This window comes from Lytechinus variegatus, chromosome 4, assembly GCF_018143015.1.
Source record: "Lytechinus variegatus isolate NC3 chromosome 4, Lvar_3.0, whole genome shotgun sequence".
NCBI classification, from domain to species: domain Eukaryota; kingdom Metazoa; phylum Echinodermata; class Echinoidea; order Temnopleuroida; family Toxopneustidae; genus Lytechinus; species Lytechinus variegatus.
Genome location: NC_054743.1, coordinates 40,160,605 through 40,173,568, shown reverse-complemented (window position 1 = coordinate 40,173,568; position 12,964 = coordinate 40,160,605). Strand labels below are relative to the sequence as shown.

General features: G+C 35.3%; 1 protein-coding gene across 1 annotated transcript; it reads right to left on the bottom strand.

Annotated features, from left to right (window-relative positions):
- Positions 1-5,000: 5,000 nt before the first annotated feature.
- Positions 5,001-9,699, bottom strand: LOC121412691 (Golgi-associated PDZ and coiled-coil motif-containing protein-like). Its single transcript, XM_041605467.1, has 3 exons — positions 9,300-9,699; positions 8,162-8,326; positions 5,001-5,214 (listed from the first exon to the last, which is right to left on the bottom strand). Exons 1-3 carry the CDS (start codon positions 9,501-9,503, stop codon positions 5,035-5,037), a joined length of 549 nt encoding a protein of 182 aa, XP_041461401.1. The 5' UTR covers positions 9,504-9,699; the 3' UTR covers positions 5,001-5,034.
- Positions 9,700-12,964: the final 3,265 nt, after the last annotated feature.

Below are 12,964 nucleotides of genomic sequence, written 5' to 3'. Positions count from 1 at the left end.
GGACCCCATAGGAACACGAATCAAGAAAAAAACTTCATCGGAAAGAACATTTCTAGGTTCGGAAAATGTCAAATCGACTATTTAAGGAGAAGTTCACCCTGACAAAAAATTTGTTGTAAAAATAGCAGAGAAAAATGAATATCAATTTTCAATAGTTCGTGAACAGTTATTTTTTATTTTCTTTTTAGGAGCGGGTGTGAAAAAAATTGTGTACTATAGTACAGGTGCACAAAAAAAACATTTTCAATTTTCTGAGAAAAGGATATTTCATTGATTTTTTAATACATCTACATACATGAACAATATAGGGGAAGGCGTGGTACATGTACATGTAAGTTGTGACAGTTTTTGCTTTTTGCATGTTAGAATTGATATGATTAATAATCTTGTCTAAATAAGTACCTTGCCTTGAAATTTCATTCTTCTGAAATATTTTCCACCTATATATAACTTTCTACCCCAACACTGAAAGTCATCGTGACCTTAGAAAAAAACGATGTCAAATGGCTCAACTTGCCCCATATATGGGGTAAGTTTGAGCCACCTTCTGGGGTAAGTTGAGCCACAAAAACTATGTACAAAATGTATGGGGGGAGAACCAGCATGTCAATTTTTTGTTTAAAGTCTTTTCACTTGCTAATTCTCTATAAATACTAACATCCTGTAAAAGGAAAAGAGCAGGCATGTAAATTTGCTCCTTTCAGCCTGCATTTCAATCTATTTTTATGGTTTGTTTGTTTTTTAAGATACATTACCATAGGAATTACCATGGCTCAACTTGCCCCATGCTGTTTGGCTCAACTTACCCCAGTCCGAACTTAGTGCGATAATTTTGTATCCACACATTTATTATGCATCCATCATATAAAAGACTATGACAAGAATGAAGATCCATACCTGGACTAATAATATTGTTATCATGTCTTTATTATATTAAAGACGTGTGTGTTTATAAAGCACTTATCTATTTCACACTCTTTTTTACTTTTTTGGCTGAAATTCATATTTTTCCCTCTAAAAAACTACTTTTTGTTTCAAAGTTGGAAACAATGTGGTGGGGTTAGGGGTTATGCTATGGGTCATCAATACATGACACCACCACAATGTCTGACTCATTCATTATTGGCCTGGGGCTGGTGGCTCGACTTGCCCCTATGCTCAACTTACCCCGCCTACTTGTAGGAATGCTGCTCGCACATCACATCAAATCAATTTAATACTGGATTACAAACTACATGTAAAAACTTTTTTTATTCTCATATGGATTTTCCTCAAAACTTCGCCAATATCTTAATTTTTTTATTTTTACAATAAACTTTATGTCAGACTGAACTTCCCCTTGAATTAATGCAAGTCTAATTGTAGCATACTGTATGTCGGCCTACTGATTTAAAACTTAGGGTAATCACATTCACAAGACAAACTTGGGAGATGTTCTGGCTTCAAAACTATACTTGGCGGTGATGAGTCAGAAACTCTGGTTGCTTCGCTGATCCTGCTAATTCAATCCTGCTCAGTTTGTTTACTGTAAAAACATGGATCTCATTTAGCAAATTAGTACGTGTCTGCTTCATTTTGCAGCTAATTCACACTGTCAATTGACATTGTCTGGTGACATTTCAAACTTGTCATGAATCCAACCCAAAAAATATTAATTGATAGGAAGTACATGTACAGTATCTTTCAGTTTAATTGCTTTCAAACATAATTATCAATAAACAATAGGTGGTTTCAGACCGCCTCGAAGTTCGTCAGTTCCAGGTATTCTCTGATTGGGAAATTTACCCCGATCAGAAAATACCAGGTATTTTGGTAATGTGAAAGCAAACTACGCGTAATCTCCCCGAAAGAAAATACATGCTAAATAGAACTTTCGCTGGGATTTTTCCAAGGTCACAGGTATTTTGGCGATGTGAAAGCAAATTACGGGAACTTTTAGCCCAGCATGTCGTTGGGCATCGTTGGGCGCGGGAGCTGTGGGTGGCTGCTGGGCTAGTGATTTTGAATCTCGCGCCTTGCCTGCTCATCAGACCATACTATGCGCATGCTCTTAACTTCAGGAACTTATCCCGAAGGACATGTTTCGGGGCGGTGTGAATGCAGGAACAATTAATGGGTATTTTTTAGCCGAAAACAGTTCCCGTAATTTAACGGGGATTCTTGTGATCGAGGCGATCTGAAACCACCTATTGTTCATTGGCGATGGTTGAGCGCACAAGAAAGGTTCACCAGTCTTCTTAAAATCGCTCTTAACATGCATACGGCTTTATGAAACGGCCTCCAGATTTTGGAACAAAACAGAATAATTTGAAGCTGATATTGAGACAAGGAATATACTGTCTAATGTTAAATTAATTGTATGAATACGTACATGTACATGTACAGTATGTTCAAATCCGTGACTAGAATAGATTAAAGGTAAATTTAATATCTACAGTGTAGTCCTAATGTCGTCATTGCAATCTTTGGTGGTGAATTTTTTTTTACTTGATTGCTAGGAAAGCATGAATGCTGTAAGCAAGCAACCAGAGGACCAACGGCTTATTAAAGGTCCTCTCCGAAGGACCTGGTACTGAGGATTAATGCCTTACCAAAGGGCACAAGCGCACCAAGTGGGAATCGAACCCGGGTCACCGGAATATGAATCCCCCACTCTGCCGACTGAGCTATCGCGCCTCCTCTTTCAATTGGCTACCATTTGAAATTGGTAGCCAATCTACCATTTGAAACTAATTTGGCCTTTACTCCAAAACAAAGGCTTGTAATCATCCCAAAATTATATTTTCTGTTTGAACTGCAAATAAATAGGTACTTTTCATTCACCTTTTAAGAAAAAGAGCAAAAATCGTGAACAAATCATAAGAAGCATAAATACATGTATGGGCAAGTCCAAGAATTCGCGCACGTTACGTATGGGACATTTCAGAGGCTTTAATGACCTGAAAAATAGTGTTAAATGATTTTGATTAGATTGAATACCCTCATTATGGTAGACATCTAGAAGAATAATCATGGAAAAAATTGTGACATTTGACCTTGACCTTTTAGAGAGAAAAGATGGGCTGTTACGTATGGGACGCAGAAAAAAGACAACTTTTGAAACATTTTTTCAAGTTGAGAATTCTCTGAAAGTATTTCATTTGACAAGTTGTAACTTAGTGTGATAGAAGTCACAATACTTTAGTATATCTAAGGCAAGTTTCATGTCATAAGCCAAATCCCTCTAATTACAGACTCTGATTAAACAAATTAATGACATGTTACGTATGGGACAGTTACGTATGTGACATTTTGTCCCCAGAAAGAATGTACACAATTTTCCCCATAATTAAAAAATTGAAATAATTTAAAATATGGAAATAACAAAAGAGTTTCTGTCTTTTAAAATTTTCTATTGAGACCTATTTGATATGACCGAAGAGGAAATTAGCCATTTCAATATTTTTTTTCTTGTTTTTCATGGTTTCATGAATTTCTTATGTATTTTTGTTTTTCATTTTTTTAATATTTTTCCATTTTCACAATTTTTTTGCTTCAGTTGTTTTCCTTAATCAGTATTCATACCAAATCAGTCTTTAAAAACTTAAGAAAAGGTAAATACTCACTTTTTAGAGCACTCTAGAAATTTGTTTTTCTCCATTCACTCTGTACACAAACCTCCCCATTGACATTATGTGTAAATGTCCCATACGTAACATATTGTCCCATACATGTACGTAACAATATTTTAATTAACTTTTAATTAAAAAGTAAACTCTATTTTTGAAACTTTTTGGGGTATAACATTTTCATACTTTATAAATTAGAACTTCCCAGAGAAGCAACTATACAAGTATTGTATTATGAGAAATAACTTAAAAAAACATCCTCAAAATGTTACGTATGGGACATTCCATCCTTGGAAAAGACCTAATTTGCATTTAATTAATTAGATGACACCACTTTTTTCCCCAAAAAGTAATAAGATGTTAGGGGATCCATGTCCAACCTATGACTAAATCTTACAAGTTTTCTTTTTATTTTCTATAAGTTTTTATAATTGTCCCATACGTAACGCCCATTTTACCAATTATGCAAATTAGGTGCCCGAAATTAGCATAAATATGCATATTATCAAATTTTTCTTAATGAAACTTTAAAATTCAACATTTGGGCCTTCTTACCCCACCAAAGATAACTTCTTAAATTAAAGATGAAATTTTGCCTTCTGGGGTGACCTTTTCTTGGACTTGCGCGTATGTACCCAAGATACTTGTACAATGTAAATCTAGGTACATACATGTAAAGTAGGAATCTCTTGATACATTACAGTTAGGTTAACTTTGGTGCCACTATTTCAATCAGACGTTTATATATTTCAAAAAGACAAATGTATGTTTCTTGGAAAAATACATACAATAGTGATGTTGAATTATGGAGAGACAATACATGTAGCTCCACAAACAACCAGGACCATCAGAATCAAAAGAAACCCCAACAAGAATGAACTGGGATGGGGACCATACTAGCTCTCTTGAAACTAAAAGAAACAACTAAAACTTAAATAATGACATAATTTACGAATGTACAAAATTACAAGATGGTTTTTTGTTCAGTACAAAATTTATATTGGTAGGCCTCGTCTTTGAAAACCAAATGAACATTGGTTCCTCCACCCCTACCCCCCCCAAAAAAAATAATAATGAACATAAATTTTTAAAAATACATGAAGTATTAACGGCAAATATAGGGTGTTAAGACAATGAAAACAAAAGTTGATGAGCGCCAATCACTCAAAGAATATGTATTACATACTAGTAGACAAAAAGCTTTTTCGTAATTTTTGTTTTTACTGAAAAACAATCTTGAAAAATCAAAAGTAAATATTGCACGATTAGAGTACAAATTCAAAGTTAAACAAAGAATCTTTTTTAATAAAGAAAACTAATGACAAAGGCAGATTGTGTATTGGACAATGCCAAGATGGGACTTAAAGCATTCAGTGGTCAATGGAATAACATTCTTACAAAAATGCAATGAAAGATGTACATGCACTCACCTGCCAGCTAGCTCTTTATCCAGGTACTTGGCTGCCAGCCTGGCTCCATACACCTCTCCCTGGAGCCCGAGGATATGCTGACGGAGCTCAGCGTTCTCCTTCCTCATGACATCGAGCTCGGCTTCTAATCTGACCTGCTTGAAGGAGTCTGCCTTGAAGGTCTCCATTTCACCTTCCTGAACAGACAAGGAAACATAGGCCCGAATTCACAAAGGTGGTTTTGAAAACCCACGGTTGAGTCCATGGTTTATGCAGATTTCCTGTATAAATTACGCCTAATTTAGCGCGTATTCGGCACGTGTATAAAAAATTCCAATGCTGATGCGCGCTTTTGTCACAGTGCGCTAAATTGACACCTCTTGCCGTGGTTATCTACGCTGTTTTATTCATTAGTGCACTGTTTTTATTCATGAGTATTGAGTCCACTCTTCAAACAGTGGACTAATGAATAAGATAGCGTAGATAAACAAGGTAACAGGCGTCAATTTGGCGCACTGTGACAAAAGTGCGCATCAGCATTGGACATTTCTTGTACACGCGCCCGATACACGCTAAACTAGCGTAATTTATACAGGAAATCTGCATAAACCATGGACTCAACCGTGGGTTTTCAAAACTACCTTTGTGAATTCGGGCCAAAGAGGCTGTTCTCACTACGTTCCTAAAACTAGTTTAGTGGAAACTAGTTTAACGCGTAGTGAGAACTGTCAAAGCGGTCTTGGAAGCGATCTTCCAAACCAGTTTGGAAAACCACCTCGCGATGTAGTTTTCAAGATCGCTTTGCCTCGTTAAACTGGTTTTAGCGTAAGTGAGGACACAACCGTTCTTCGGGAAGTGATCTTCGCACATTTTGAGCGCGCTACTCCACACGACAGATGTAGAATGCCTATGCTGCGGTTTCGAATTTCGCGCGAAACGTGTCACCCCACTGAGAGCATTTCCATAGCAACAAGAGCGCTTTACGTGAAGTGATTTTGAAAACCACTTTCGTGTGATCAAGTGAGAACGCTAGCAAAGCGATCTTCCAAAGTGGTTTCCTGAATCGGTTTCCAGTAAAGTAGTTTTAGGAACGTAGTGAAAACAGCCTCAAAATTATCAAAACCTGTTTACAAAGGCCACTACAGTGAGCACTTGGGAGTCACTACTAGCAGTTATTACTATTAACTTGTCTTGGGTTTATCAAAAGATCATACATCTAAACCCCTTGCAACAGAGATAATGACGAAGTCCGAATTATTGAATGCAGACTCTTTATTATTATTCAAGTTTTGTATGACAATGATCCCTTTTGGGGATTTTTTTTACTAGAAAACAAATTGGGTGAATAAAAAAAAAAAAATTTTATAATTCTACATGTAATTCTTTAAAGATTAGTACACTGCACAAGCATAATGTAGATAATGGGCAATCAAGTTGAACCAATTGATACATATATTTTTGTTCGATAGAACTGTGATTTGTTTTATAACATACATCACTTGTGTAACTTATTACTCATGCCCTGCTCTTGTTAAGTGAAATTCGCTGACAATTCACTTTGTTACAGGCTCCTCCAAACTTTTAGGAAGGGCTTGACATAAGCAGTGGTCCCTTGGCCCGAGGCAACCAAAATTCTGTAAAATGCAACACCTGGTGGCCCGGTTGGGCTACCAAATTTTTGATAAATTCTGTTGTTTTCTTTTGTTTTAGAACCACTAAATTTGCTTTACGGGCCACCAAAAATATGAAATTGATGATTCATTTTCAACATCATCGCAAAGTCCAAAATATTTGGTCGCATGATGCTATTTAATACAATCAGCATACAGGATATGTAGGATAAAATACTGTCGAAACAATACAGTTGACTGTTCAAAGTAACACCATCAAAGTTCATGTGAAATAAAGCTCTTACACTGTACTATTAAAGAAATGATCAGAGTTAATCCATTACAGAGACAGGAAATTCTACATTTACACCTTATTACCTCTGTAGGAAGTTTGTGTAATTACCTTATATTTACTTGGTTGCACATACCCATTGAATTACATATAATTCACACATGCAGGTACATGTACCATTATTTTGTAGTACTACATGTACATCTATGCACAACTTCAAGTCCATTGTTGAGTCATAGAAAAGCAAGTCAGGACTGAGCACAAACCACAAACAACACCCTAAGCAGGGGACCCTAACCACCAGCCCCCCCCCCCCACCCCACCTCCACCCACAAAGGAGGGCACTGAAGGAATGAAGAATGAATGAATGAATAAATGAACCAACAAATGACCAATGAATGAATCAATGAAGGAACAAAAGAAATGAATATGAAACTTGTTTACAATGTTCAATCAAATTATCAATCCCCTCCAACATGTCCTTTTTTGGTACTCTTTTTTTTCCCAAAAAAAAAACAAGTGACAAACTTTCCTGGAACAAAATTCCTCAAAAATTCCTATTGTTATTATTAAAAGGTCAAGTCCATCCCAGAAAAAAGTTTATTTGAATGAATACTAAATAGAGAAAACTCAAACCAGAATAATGCTGAAAACTTCATTAAAATTGTGTGGAAAATAAGAAAGTTATGACACCTTAAAGCGTCACTTATTTTTCCCAGAACAGTTCTATGCTCAACTCAGTGATATGCAAATGAGAGAGTTGATGATGTCACTCACTCACTATTTCTTTTGTTTTTTGTTTGAATTATACAATATTTCAATTTTACGGATTTGAGAATTATTACCATTTTGTTTGAACCACAAAATGTTAAAACAATCAAATTCCACATACATGTAAAGGGAGGAATGAATCTTTGCTCACATGACAATGAGAAAATTCAAATATTTCATATTTTATACAATAAAATACAAAAGAAATAGTGAGTGGGTGATTGTCATTGGTCCTCTCACTTGCATACTGACAAGGATGTGCATATAATGTAACTGTTTGGTGAAATTTAGCAAAACTTTAAAATGTCATAACTTTCATATTTCAGATCCGATATTGATGAAATTTTCAGTGTTATTCTTGTTTGAGTTTTCTCTTTCTATTCAAATCATCTTTTTGTTGGGGTGGATTTGTCCTTTAAATGTTGGCATTGACCACCCATTCAAATTTCCTGAACTTCCCTAAGTACATACCAATTTCTTCTTGATTGCCTCTGAGTCAACATTCTGTCCAAGGTTGGAATGAAGCTGGAGCTGCACTGCATGGAGTTGAAGAAGCTGATTGTGTAATTCCTTCTCCATTATCACTTTGCTTGCTTTGGAGTCACACAGGTCTGCTCTCATATTCAAAATATGTGCCTGAAATATTTCAGAAAAAATGGAAGTATACAATTAATTGTTTGATCCCACTCCCAATTCACTCTGTTATTTTATCTTGAGCAAGAGAAATTCACTAGTTATAGTCAGTGCTACAATTTAGGGAATGACGATGTTGCACTGCCATCTTTCAAAAACTTGGAAAGCTAAAATAACTTAGAAAATGCCAAAGACTAGAATACATGTAACTCAATAAGACTGAGCGTACTAACACATTTTCAACTTAAGACCCAAAGACCTGGGGCCGATTGCACGAAAGGGTCTTTCCAAGGACCGTCTTTTGTGTCGCCCATCTTTTATGATACGCTATAGGCGGGTTGTTTCTGAAATTTATGATAAAGAATAAGATTTGTTAGTTTGCTTTTAAATCAAATTTTATACAATTTCATGATATATCACATCATTTTATAAACAAATATGTTGTTTAATTTAACGGACGAATGAAATATGTTTGCAGATGACTTATTTAAAATGCGTTTCACATGGCGCATCATAAAAGATGGGCGACACGAAAGACGGTCCTTGCAAAGACCCTTTCGTGCAATCGGCCCCAAATCTGTTGATAGTGATGAACACTGAAAGAACTTTTAAACTTGGGTTAATGATGTGACTGATTTTTTTACAGAAAAATTAGATCAAAATAAAGGAACATCCTGAAATCGACAACATCAAGTTTTAAATAAATCAGGATTATTTTCAATTTTAGTTGGATCATCAATAGCATTATATGATAATCCAACTAAAATTAAAAATAATCCTGATTAAAATTAAAAATAATCGTATTATACATGTAATTAATACATCTCATTCTCACTCTCAGTCAACAATCATTCTTTCTCAAGTTTCTCACTTTCTGTTACATGAAACATGAAATAGACACATGCAATCTCACTCAGTACACAATGTAAGATTTACACTCATAGTAATACATTTTTTGTACATAGATCTACCGTACCTCCAATTTAGCATTATTTTGAAATATTGTCTGTGCTTTGTGGCACAGCTGAGCAAATGCCGAGCTGAGTGCCGTCATTTTGGCCCTTCCTTCGTAAGTCAGATCACACTGCTCGGGATCTATTTCTCCTAACACCAAATCCAGGTCTACAAATGCCTTGTCGAATTCCTTTTCAAGGAGATCCAGCCAGTGAAGAGCCGCCATGATGATTCTTCCGGTGGCAAACCAAATGGAAATAGAAAATTGATCTGCTCCTGCTTGGCTGAGTTTTCACGCACAGCAGACACGTAGGCAGTTTCTCGCCGGAACTCCAGGGGATGACTAGTCCTACTACGCCGATACACTGGATGCCCCAGCAGAGATACAGAGCGAACACGTAAACACTTCAGCAAAACTGTACGGTACTTTTCTGAAATGAAAGAGGGCGGTGTTTTAAAATTATTTGACAATCATTGATTTCACACCCAAAAAAATAAATAAATAAAGGCCTGAAAATTTTCCTGACATGCTCCTCACTCCGAAACTCAGCACCAACAAAATTTAGCGCAGCGCAGTACCGTACGCTGCCCAATCGTCGCTCAGTTTACGTATTTTCCTTTATGTTTCATTCAGTTAGCTACGATACCCTTACTTCTATATGTCATCTGAAAGGAAAAATACTGGAAAATCGTTTCATAGGATAATAATTATATGTCTTCAAAGCACCGCTGTGTGATTCGCCGTTCTCGTCACCCCTTGCGCCTGCCCCATTGCCGCTCACCACTGCCCTAACCCCGCTCACTTAGCGCGCGCATTCATACATGTAGTTTATAAAGGCCTGTCTAATTCTTTTTTCTACCTTTTTTACTTGCACTTCTGAGTGAAAAAGTGTGTAATTTTGTTGTGATAAAATATATTGTTTACATTTTCTATTACTATACACTGTATAAAATGTTCCTTTCGCCAAGTGCAATTATTTTTAGGGCCTCAAACTTTTTGTTACTGATCTGCGCCTATATCATTTTTTCCTCCAAACTTTATTCCGTATTTTTATAAAATACATAGGCCTATTAAAAAAAAACATTCCCGATAAACTTTTCACTGATTTCTATTATCTGATAATATGAATATGATTCTAATCCATTCATGAATTTTATGAGTTCATTATTTATTCATTTATTTCGGAAATGAAAAGTATATGAAATTGGAACAATGTATACAACATATAGATTGAGCATGCACTGGGTCAAATAAATAAAGACCATTTTACCTATCCAGTGCTATATTAGTGCTTACATAAAATCGGAAGCAGATAAAAGAGTCAGCATGTATAATAGAATAACATGCTTGATATAGGTAAGTTAACTTAAAATATTGATGATTTTACATTTTATAAAACGCTAAAGCTCTTTTAGCATATTCGCCATTCAAAGTAATAATTTTCGTCACCCATCCAACTTGAGTGCCCCCCCCCCCCTTGTCGTCCCTTCCGCTCATTGCCCCCTTATGCCATTGACTATTGATTTCCATTATTATTCTTTAATATTACAAATAATTATTTGCATTCTTCTTCAGGTTCTAATTCAAATTTGTTGCTTTTACACTGTCTTGACTCATTATTTACATATGTATTTGATACATTCTACTTTTTGTTTACTTTTTCGTTTACTCTTTAATAGGCCTATTCCCCTACTCTAGTACTCTTTCTTGTCGTATTAATATTTTATGGGACTCTCAATGCATATTCTTTGGAGCCTTCAACCAACAGGCTTAATTTGCTTTTACTTTTAGCTCCCTCATATCCACATCTTTCATTTTCTTTCTTTGTCATTATTTTAGAGCCAGTTACAAGAATATATTCTACTATGTTTCTATTGTTATAATTATGTATACATTTCATATTTTTACGTATACATTTCATATTTTTACGATATTTATTTATGCTTATCTATGAAAACTTTATTGTATAATATCATTGTTTGCATTGAATTGTTCATTTTTGAAAATGAGAAATGTTGATGTGAATAAACCTTGAACTCTGATAATATTTTTTTGGGGGGATTCCATATAATACTGACTTTAAAAAAAAAGCTCATCTTGAAAAATAAATATTTAATCACCTCGCTGGTTTAAGAGGAGAGGGAACAGGGCATTCAGGAAAATTTGATTCGTTCAAAATAAATTGGTCAATTTAAATCCTGTTCCGTTTTCAAACAAAACATAATTTAAAAAAAGGAAATCTTCAGAAACATGATAAAGTTTCATCTATTCAAATCAATCAGGAAACTACTGACCGAGTTCAAAAGGCCTATAGGCCTATATTAGCGGGAAAATTTTCTTCTTTATTCATTTAAATTCTTTATTTCATTTAGATTTATATAGATAATAATCAGATAAGCCAACAGTTAATGGGCCTAACATCACATAGGCCTATTGTGGTGACGTGTATAAAGTCCTTGTTTCATTTCAATTAAATTATCCCTAAATTTCATACTCAGAGTAATAACATGGTAATCATCAAAATATGAATAAGCCACATATAATACAGCAGATCGATAATAGCCCAGAAGACATGTAGGGGCCGTGGAACCGGGGGAGGGGCTTCACCCCAGAACAAAATAAAACTATATCCCTATGTCTCCAAGTTGTTTGTACGTCGGTATGCAATCTTTAATACTAAAAGTTGAAATTGATATACATCGAAGTCTCATTTTTTAGAATTGATGACCATTTTGTTATAGATTTGTTATAGAGCAAGATAATTTTGGTAAAACTTTTCCCAAACACTTTGGGCCGGGACAATGATTACAATTAAATCTCGAAATACCTCTGGTGAACAGTGACAAACGTTATTGATCATCTGTCAACATTTCTGGAAACGTCAGCTTATCTGCCTGCTCCATGATAAATCGTTGACGACCGAGGGGCTTTTATTTGCCGTCACCCTCAGCTAAAGGGAGAGCGGGAGAGAGAGGGGGAGATAGAGAAGAAATAGAAGGAGAACTGAGAGGAAAATGTAAGAGTATAAAGAAAAAAATGGCCGCGTCGCAAAAAATACAACAACGGTAGGGGTATCAATCAAGGCCGGAATAGGAAAATAATAAAATGAGAAAAAAAAAGATTAAGAGGAAGAAGACAAGACGAAAATTAGAGTTGGTGGACCGACAAACACCTATACCCTTCATTTAGAAAAAGAACTATTCGGCTCGCGCTTCGCGCCCGCATTGCCCGTTTGTTTCATCACATTCATGTCTTGTTTATTTTCAAGTCATTCTCGGTTTGTAAGATAAAACATCATTACAAAAGTGCTTAAAATGTCTAATTTTTTCTCTGAATATAATACTCTCGTTGTGAATTTTGTTCATGAATTCAAATGAAACTCGATCTCTTTTTTAAAGACTTACTTTATTATTCATGTATTGCAGTTATAATCTGCCCTAGCTCCTATGAGCATAATTATAAGCTGGTATATAGAGCTAATTTCTATTAGAAACTTGTACAAGCAAATATTACCACTATTATTCTTATTGAAGCGATGTTTCTTATGAGGTAGGCCTATAATTTCATTTCATTTATTGGTTTCTGCAACACTTTTTCATAAACACATGAGCAATGAAAATACAATAATAATATACGTATAGGCCTAACTGACAAGCAAAACATTGAACATAATTGCATTTTCTATT

Bases quoted from the DNA above. Each gene is read 5' to 3' on its own strand.
- LOC121412691 (XM_041605467.1), bottom strand. From the start codon at position 9,503: ATGGCGGCTCTTCACTGGCTGGATCTCCTTGAAAAGGAATTCGACAAG. The intron at 8,327-9,299 runs GTACGGTAGATC...GAAATATTTCAG, and splicing joins AAAATAATGCTAAATTGGAG to GCACATATTTTGAATATGAG. The intron at 5,215-8,161 runs GTATGTACTTAG...TTGTCTGTTCAG, and splicing joins AGGCAATCAAGAAGAAATTG to GAAGGTGAAATGGAGACCTT.